We start from the raw sequence: 9,981 nt of genomic DNA, 5'->3' as shown, positions 1-9,981 counted from the left end.
TAGTCAACATACTACTCTACCAGATAGAAGAGATAAGCTCCATCTCCAAATGTCAGAGACAGTCATATTAGCTTGTAGGTTAAAATAAAAGATAAAAGATCTTTTATCAGCTGGAATGTTTTCTAACATCCCAGTACTGTATCAAGCCAGCTTTATACTGTCAGCTTATACTTTGAACTGTGACCATGTATCCTAAGCTATAGTTTTTCTTTCATCAATTTGGATAAATCAAAATATCAAAGGGTGGTTGCTGCTTATCTATATTACAAATACAAAAATAAAGGAACCCATCATTAGGGAAATATCTTCTGAAATGCTCATAACTGAATTCTAACTTTCAAATTATACCATTTAATTCACTGACTTGAAATATGTAGGCATCATGTGAAGTTAGGGTCAAATTATTACTTGCTGTGTGTGTTTTGAGTTATTGACTTAGAACGTATTGAAACTATTCGATTGCCATGACAGCCAGGTAATCAGCAGAAGTTCTACAATAACAACCTCTATATTCCACTGAGAGTATGATGTTATATGTCTTACAAAATGACTATAAGCCATACAAGAACATTTTAAACAACTAATGCCACTTTATTAAGAACTATAAAACATATTTGATTCAATACTTCAGTACATTCACTTTAAACACAATGTTTGAGCATTATATTTATACCTGACATACGTAAGTAACATATACAGTGCATTATCACAAAACATTATACATAAACACAATATTTAACAAAAAGAATATCCTAACCAAACTGTACAGTTTCACATACGTCATACTAAGTCTCAGTTACATTTCTTGAAAGACAAACATAATTGTCAGCAGCAACAGCAGAAGTTAACTTAATGTTATTCAGTAGGGCAGTGTAGAAAGCAATGGTAATATGCAAAGTGATGCAACCCAAAGTAGCCATATTCTTTTACCATTAAAGTGGAAATCTGGGCTAAACCTATCTAATCTTAAAGCTGCTTCCACTCCCATTCTAAGTCCTATAGTAACTAGCCTGTAGAGGAAAGATGTCTATACTTATCTTTTCTAAGGGCACCCCGCTCCAGTCACGTGATCAGCTCCCAGTGCCAGCTTCAGGGAATAAGAGAGAGCAGCAACAATGACTGCAATGCCTGTGCAGTGACGTCACCCATAGACCTACTATGGGGCATCCTTTGTCAGATGTCCATCCATTCTCCTGAACCTGGTGCTGGGAACCAATCGCAAGACCAGAGTGCCCTTAGAATAGGTAAGTAAAGACATCCTTCCCCTACAGGCTAGTTTGCATAAAATGTTGAATGGGGATGGGAGCAGGTTTAAGATAGATAGGTTTAGCCCAGGCTTCCACTTTTGGAGATTGGCGACTACTTTGCATAAAGTGATCTTTGCGCTACCTTACTGAATATGCCTAAAATAAAAAAAGGCCCAGTACAACATTGACAATCAATTACCTTCACAGACAGAAGAAGCTGCACTACAATTTAATAGTATTTTTATAGCCTAATATGAAAGGTGTTTTCTTTAAATTTCTGTCAGTTTTACATTTTCTATTGGTAACGAAAATAAAAAATTGACAAGGCTCTCAATCCAAATGCTTGATTATTATTAAATATCACAAATGATATGGCTTACATAGTATACAAATAAAGAGCCAGGTACAAACACTAATGTGAATATCAACTGAATAGACCGACCCTATATTGATAAACGGTCAATGGTAAACTTATGTAACAGACATCTCCTGAAGGGTGCAGTGTCCTGACTCCTGATGTTGCCAAATGACTAGAGAGGGAAGCTCCAGAGTCATGTAAATAAACAGAAAGAAATCCAGTACCAGGAACTCATTGTGTAGTAAATAAAATATTCCAATGTATTAACTAAAATGAACCAAACTAAGTGGAAAAAGGAGCATCTCCCCAACATATGACGCAATCCGGGGGTTTTGTCTGCACTAACGGGGGATGGCCTCTTTTCCACCAGCACAGAGTTAGTGTTTCCCAATGATCTCCATCCATTCAGGTCAGGCTTCTTCCATTACTCCTGTACCTTGATTCGGACTGAGCGACCCTTGGCTGCTCATGCTATGGACTACACGCTCCTTCTTCCACCTCATTTGTGAGTGCATTTTATCATTTGAATTAATACATTGGAATTTTTATTTACAACACAATGCGCTCTTTGCTCTGGATTTCTTTTTGTGTATTTACATTTTCAATTGTATTGAATAAAATGTAAGATATTCTGCATTTTAATTAAATTAGTAATATGATTTTTGATTCATGGAATCATTGGTAATGTAGTAATATGAAGAAATCTCTTGCCTTTGTTGGACATCCCCCTTTACCAAACAGGGCTATATTTAGAGAAAAAAACATCAGCATTTATATTACATTTATATAAAAATGTTCAAAATGTATTACCTCTTGGAACTCACATACTGTAAGTTCTTACTCTCCTTGCTACTTCCTTTCAGGGATTAAAATGGCACAATTTCATATTAGCCATTTTAAACCTGCTAATGCCATATGGTGTTATGATAATGGGCGGCTAATGTCACACGTCAAAGTAGTATTGTGCAGGACTAAGAACAGCTGATTTTTTATTTGCTTTTACTGTATGTGTTTTAAACTAGAATACAGTTTATACATGTCATTTGGCAAACAGTGTATACAAGGGTGAATTCACTCTTTGTACTTATTAAGGTGTTTTTTAGCATTTCTAATAAATATTTGTAAACATCATGTGGCAATCACCAGCTATAAGTTGAATTTGATTTATTAACATGTGTTAAAAAGGAGAGGATAGTTCCAAGGGGTTGATTTATTAAAGGCAAATAGACTGTTTTACCCCCTTCAACTTCAGAGGATTTACCCCCTTTTCTGGTCAGGCCATTTTTTGCGATACAGCACTGTGTTACTTTAACTGACAATTGTGCTGTCGTGTAACACTGTACCTAAATAAAATCTGTGTCCTTTTTTTTCCCTCAAATATTTGATCACCTCTGCGGTTTTTATTTTTTGCGCTATAAACAAAGAACGACTGACAATTGTGAAAAAAAAAAAAAAAAAAAACAATATTTGCCTTAGCAATGGTGTGGCACATCATTTTTAATTTTTGTTACATTACACTACAAGCCAAGTAGACGGTGGAGATCCTCTGGGGTATAGAAGCTGCCTGCCCAGTAACCAGATCAGTTACTTCAACATCAATAATTTATGATAGCAATACTAGTGAGTTAACCCAAAAGTCCAGCGTTATTTTTCCACTTTCATCAATTTTAAATGCAAGGTGAATGACAACTTATAATTCCCACCTTGTGCTATAACGCTTATGTGTTTCCATTCAAATCATTACTTGCGTTAATGTGCAATGCTAAGTACAATGCAACACACATTAAAATGGGCATAAGCTCTGGGTAAAGCGTATCAACACCTGGTAAAAGGTTTTTACATTTTTTTTCATGTATTTTCATTTTTTTAAATGGAAAATGCATAAGCCTTAAAAATTACAAGTATGAATGCCACTGTGTTTCAGACCACCTGGCTGTTAATCATAACACAGGTTAAAAGAAATAACTGTCCTCAAATAGCTAAGGAACAATAATAGGTATTAATATTTTTTCTAAAGGACCAAAAACCCAGCATATGGCCACTTTATAATAACTCTGAAACCATCTGTAGCTTAAATAAATATGTACAATGAATTCTAAACAATACTTACTAATATTATTATAAATATGCATAAGTATCCTCACATTAGCTCTAGGATTTGTCTACCCAACACGAATATTTCCATTTTTGGTAATGTTGGTCAATGTTGGTTGGTTTATAATCTGTCTCTTATCTCTGGGTTTTCAAGATCTCTAATATTAAGTTTCCAGACCAGCCCTTCTGCCATGGCTGTTATGATAAGGACACATTCTTCCTATTAGATGATTTATTAATTTGATATTATGGGAGATACATGATGTAGTAGTGAATAAGTCCCAAGATAGATAGGTAGGAACATCTCAAACACAAAAGTAGCAAAGGATATATCCACACTATGGCAGGGAGATCTTATTTTTAATAAAAACAATGATTAATATAGTTAATAAAACAGAATGTGGTTGTAAAACATATGTGCAGGCATACCAATCATAACATGTAAATAAATAAACATATATATATATATATATATTACACTACTGTGCAAAAGTTGTTTTATGCAGGTGTGAAAAAATTCTGTAAATTAAGAATACTTTCAGAAATAGAAACAGCCTCAATTCTTCTAGGTAAACTAACCACAGATCCTCTGTGGATGTAGACTGCCTCAAATCCTTTTGTTTCTTGATGTAATCCCAGACAGGCTCAATGATGTTGAGATCAGAGCTCTGCAAGGGCCAAATCACCACTTCCAGGACTCTGTGTTCTTTTTTACACTGCAGATAGTTCTTAACAATAATTTCTGCATGCTTGGGTTGTTGTCCTGCTGCAGAAAATATTTGTGGTCGATCACATGCCTCCCTGATGGCATGGCATGATGGATAAGTATCTTCTTGTACCAGCTCGAGCTGGTCGGTAAGTTAAGCTTCTTTTTTTCCCTTAGATTTATCCTTGGTCTTGTTTATACCTGTTCTTAGCCTTCCAATGCTTCTTACTGCGATAACCAGCCAAAGGTGGGGGCAAGTGACGTCTTTTTTGTATCACTGCTTTGAAATCTTTGCCTGGGAGAGACCTTGCTTATGCAGTATACCTACCTTGTTTCTTGTTGCTGTGCTCAGCCTTGCCATGGTGTATGACCTGTGACATGAAACTGTCTTGTATAACCTCACCTTAGTAGCAGAGTTTGGCTGTTCATAACCCAGTTTTAAGCCTCCTACACAGCTGTTCCTGTTTCAGTTATTGACTATGTTTCAACCTACCTGTTAAATTGTTAATTTTTAGCACCTGCTTGGTACAATTGGTTAATCGCACTTTGTGCAAGTGTAAGAATTGATGCTGGCTTGAAGCCATAGAGTAGTAATACCAAATATTGATTTGATTTCAATTTTTCCTCTGTTAGCTCACTTTGCATTTTGTAAACTGATAAAAATAAGCAATTTAAATGTGTTTTTATTGAAGCATTTTTACTTTACAACATTTCTTCACACCTACCTAAAACTTTTGCACAGTACTGTACATTTAAACATTTGGTAAAGGTGTCTATATTAAAGTACATTCTGAAAGGATTCTTTGTTAAGATGAGGTATGGTAATAAAAGTTTGTTCATTTGTGCAATCATTCATCCATTCTCTCATTCATTCAGTTAATTCACCAAAATGAATTGTACATGCATGTATATGAACTGTATTCTTCTGGAATGTGGAGCCTAGAAAGAGCTTATAGCAAGTATTCTGTCAGCTGGGTTTTGCTTCTAATGCCACGTACACATGAGCAGACTTTACGGCAGACTTTGTCTGGCGGACTTTTCAACGGACTTTACGACGGACTTTCTGAATGAACGGACTTGCCTACACACGATCAACCAAAGTCCTATGGATTTGTACGTGATGACGTACGACCGGACTAAAACAAGGAAGTTCATAGCCAGTAGCCAATAGCTGCCCTAGCGTCAGTTTTTGTCGGTCGGACTAGCATACAGACGAGCGGACTTTTCAACCGGACTCGAGTCCGTCGGACAGATTTGAAACATGTTTCAAATCTAAGTCCGTCAAACTTTTGAGAAAAAAAAGTCAGCTGGAGCCCACACACGATCGAATTGTCTGACGGACTCAGGTTCGCCGGACCAAGTATGCCGTAAAGTCCGATTGTGTGTACACGGCATAAGTCTAGTGCATCTTTGAGCTTATACAATGAAACAGTGCAGATAAAAGTGATTGGGTGCAGCAAAAATAGCAAACATTCTATTTGTATTGTGCTGACATGAACATTTTGGAAGATGAGTTATCAGTGGTTTCAGTTCAGTTATCAGGGTTCACAATTACAGAAATAGTGTATGTTTTAATGATAAGTGTCTCACTCTCCCTGATTTTTCATACTGTATATATTAGTTTGCACAAGCAACAACCAATTCAGCACTTTTAAAAATGTAAAGAAAACCACACTTTTTTAATGTAAAATGCAACTTCAGTAAAGCTTAAGTTTAATACACTATATTACATGGGATTGTTTGACCATGAGGTCAGGCACTGATGTTGGAGAAAAGGCCTAGCTCCCAGTCTGCACTCTAATTAATCCCAAAGGTGTTCTATTAGGTTGAGGTCAGGACTCTGTGCAGGCCAGTCAAGTTCCTCCACCCCAAACTCACTCATCCATGCAGCTTGCTTTGTGCACTGGTACACAGTCATGTTGAAACAGGAAGGGGCCATCTCCAAAATGTCCCCATAAAGTTGGGAGTATGAAATTGTCCAAAATGTCCTGGTATGTTGACACCTTAAGAGTTCCCTTCACTGGAACTAAGGGGCCAAGCCCAACCCCTGAAGTACAACCCCACACTATAATCCCCCCTCCACCAAATGATTTGGACCAGTGCACAAAGCAAGGTCCATGAAGACAAGGATGAGTGAGTTTGAGGTGGAGGAACTTGTCTGGTCTGCACAAAGTCCTGACCTCAACCAATTAGAACACCTTCTGGATGAATTAGAGTGGAGACTGTAAGCCAGGCCTTCTCTTCCACATCAGTGCCTGACCTCACAAATGCGCTTCTGGAAGAATGGTCAAACATTCCAATAGACACACTCCTAAACCTTGTGGACAACCTTCCCAGAAGAGTTGAAGCTGTTATAGCTGCAAAGGGTGGGCCAACTCAATATTGAACCCTTACGGACTAAGACTGGGATGCCATTAAAGTTCATGTGCTTGTAAAGGCAGGCCTTACAATACTTTTGGTAATATAGTGTGCTTGTGCTGCTGCCTCCTGCATTAGTTGAAATCTTCCTCTGATCCCCCTCACCCAGCCACTGTAATTTTCTGGTGCATGGGGGGGATTTTTATTGCTGAGGGACCTGTCATAGGCACCACCCTGGAAGATTATGGCAGTTGGGGTAGGGGGGTATTGGAGGATGAGCCAGGAGCATAAGGGACACAGTGCATTAGTAGTAATGTTGTGCTCTTCTTTTGGCAATGCTTAGGCTTTAAAGTGTTTAGTTATGGGAAGAGTTAAGGCAAGAGTTAAAATGTATGCTCTCACTTTCTGTCTCAGAGAAACAATCCTTGCCAGCGATCACCATAAAAAATATTTATATCTCCCTTCAGTTCCTGTTCTGGTAACAACAAAAACATTTGGACTCTACCCTGTCTTTATCTTCCAGCAATAACTGGCAAGGGGTTGAAAAGTGAAAAACAGCTATAAAACAGACAGCTATAAAAGTTCCACATGATGATGATTATAATTTTTTATATTATTACTATAAATGTGCTTCCTTTTTCAATCCTTGGCCAGATATAACTTTCAAAAACTGCCCAAAAAATTAAATGTCACGTCCTTTTATCTGTGGCAAAAAAGGGTTGTTCTTTATCTACAGACTGTGTACAGAATGCCCCCAGAAATAGTTCACTGTTTTCTTGGCAGTTTTTCGTTTATTATAGCACTGGGTTCACTCATGCTATTATATCAGATAGACCATCCCAGCTGACACCCAAAAGCAGGAAGTGATTGGAATACGCATGTCGGTGGCTATAGAGCACATATTGGTATGACTCAGTAGTGAAATTGGCTAACATAATTGCAGTGTATATAATTGACATATAAGATTTTTTTCCTCAATAAAAAGTGTGATTTTTCTCTACAACTTGACTCATCCATCCCCATGCCCTTGTATTGTATACAAATGCTATGTTTTGCCGTCTCTTATTATTCCCATTTTAAGTACCCCCTGTATGTATTTCTTCATGTTCATTCAACTTCAAAGGGTTTCGGACTAAGGCTCTGTTATTGTCTGATGGTCGATAAGAAAGAGTACTTGTTTTCGTGTTCAGGCTTGCATGTGTCCTTATCTGTGGTGGTATGTATTTAAGAAGTTGCAGGAAGTGCTTCCGGAAATTCTTGCCAAAAAACCCATACAAAAATGGGTTCAGACAACTGTTGAAGTAAGCAATGCATATGGTAATTGGCATAGCCGAGTCTACAATGTCTTCTACCACACAACTTTTTATGTGCCCCAGCTGGATCAAAATGTCCAGAAAAGTAAACACTTGATGTGGAAGCCAACAGAAGAAGAACACCAGAACGATTGCCACTATCATTTTAAGTATGTCATCATACCTGGATTTGCCTCTTTGCCTTTGGAATGTTGACTTCAGTGTCTTCCCAATGAAGATGTAGCTTGTCAAAATTATCAATAAAGGAATGAAAAATCCAAGAACATTCTTTGTGATGGCCATTCCAATCAATACTTTTTGTGTTTCATTGGACTTGTAGTAAAAAGCACAAACTGTTAAGTTTTCTTCTTTAATGAGGATTACTCTCCGAAAGACATAAGTGGGGAGGCTAGCTAAACATGCAAGAATCCATATTGCAGTACAGCTTATCTTGGCAAACATCATGGTGCGGCGAATGCGGGATTTCATTGGGTGCACAATGGCTCTGTATCGGTCAATGCTGAGACACGTAAGTAGAAGTACAGATGTGTATAAATTTAATGTAATTGCTCCTGATGCCAATTTGCACAAGAAGCTACCAAAAGGCCATTCATAGCGCATGGCTGTATATGCTGCCCACAGAGGTAATGTGATCACGAAACACAAATCCGCAATGGCTAAATTCATTAAAAATATGCTGGCCACTGTCTTCATCTTCATGTAGCAATAAATGACGATAACCACAAGACTATTCCCAAAAATTCCTACAATGAATATAATGCTGTAAATTATTGGGACAGTAATGAACAAGTAATTGTGTCTTCCGGATTTGGAACAGTCAACCTCAACATTTTCTATTGATGCATTCATGTTGAGAATTCTTAAGGGGGTTTTAATTCACAATTTTTGAAGCTGTACCTGAAGAGAGAAAGGTAACAATTATTAGTTTTTTTAAGTATTACGTACAGATTAACTGTTGTGCTTATCTTTTTAAAATTACTTTAACTCTTAGATATTTTCAACTTACCTCTGTGAGAAGCTTTAAAGTGTCCAGCCAAAACGTTTTTTTTTTTTTTTTTTTGGGGGGGGGGGAGGTAAATATAGTGGGGAAGGATTAGAGACTCAAATCAAAAGATTTCCTATTACTTCTTGTTCTACTGATAATGGTTTCATCAAACAGGATGGTGAGGGTATACTTTTAATGACTACACAAATGCATATAAAATGCTTTGTCAAACCCTATCAGCTTTCAAATGCTATCTGTGTCCAGGTTGCATATTTTTTTATCACTTGGGCTGCATTCACACCTGAGAATTTTCAGCTCAGAAAACACGTGTAAAACGCCCCCAAAAATGCCTGAAAAGCGCCCAACAAGCAAAATCCCATTCATTTCAATGGCACCTGACCGTTTTGTTACCTGAAGCAAAATGCCTGAAAAACGCCCTAAGCTCAAAAAAGAACATGAGCTTCTTTGGGGCAGATTACAGGCATTTTTCTGCCTTTTACATTGGTAACCTGAACAAAATGGCGCCAAAAACAAGGCAAAATCGCAGTAAAACGCGTCAAAATTGCGGTGAAAACTGCGACAAAATCGCAGTAAAATCGCTGTAAAAACACTGCCAGAAAGTGCAACTTTGAAATGCTCAGGTGTGAATGCAGCCTGACTGTCTGGTGAAACTGTTGCTAGTGGAATATTAAGCAAGGAGAAAATCTTTAATAGAGGTCTGGATACCATTAAATCCATAAAGTGGGCCATCTAGCTGGTCCCGGGTTCACACTAGCGCGATCTCAGAGATGGCATGTGATTCGCCACCGCACTGCAGGTGCCTATCACATGCGATCTCTGAGCAATGCGAGTTCAGCCATGCAGTTGTATGGATGTTCTCACCTATGCGATCCGATTCCTGTGTGAGTTCACAGTTCACA

The 9,981-nt window shown here is 37.8% G+C and overlaps 1 protein-coding gene across 2 annotated transcripts in view; it reads right to left on the bottom strand.

The window, feature by feature from the left end:
* Positions 1-566: 566 nt before the first annotated feature.
* Positions 567-9,981, bottom strand: part of AGTR1 (angiotensin II receptor type 1) — a 219,941-nt gene continuing 210,526 nt past the window's right edge. For both annotated transcript variants that reach the window (XM_073625901.1, XM_073625902.1), the window contains exon 2: positions 567-8,973. In XM_073625901.1, the coding sequence (XP_073482002.1) occupies positions 7,840-8,925 (1,086 nt within the window). In that variant the 5' untranslated portion in view covers positions 8,926-8,973 and the 3' untranslated portion in view covers positions 567-7,839. The remainder of the gene's footprint in view (positions 8,974-9,981) is intronic.

Source organism: Aquarana catesbeiana, linkage group LG04 (genome assembly GCF_042186555.1).
Source record: "Aquarana catesbeiana isolate 2022-GZ linkage group LG04, ASM4218655v1, whole genome shotgun sequence".
Classification (NCBI taxonomy): Eukaryota; Metazoa; Chordata; class Amphibia; order Anura; family Ranidae; genus Aquarana; species Aquarana catesbeiana.
This window is presented reverse-complemented; position numbering and strand designations above follow the sequence as displayed.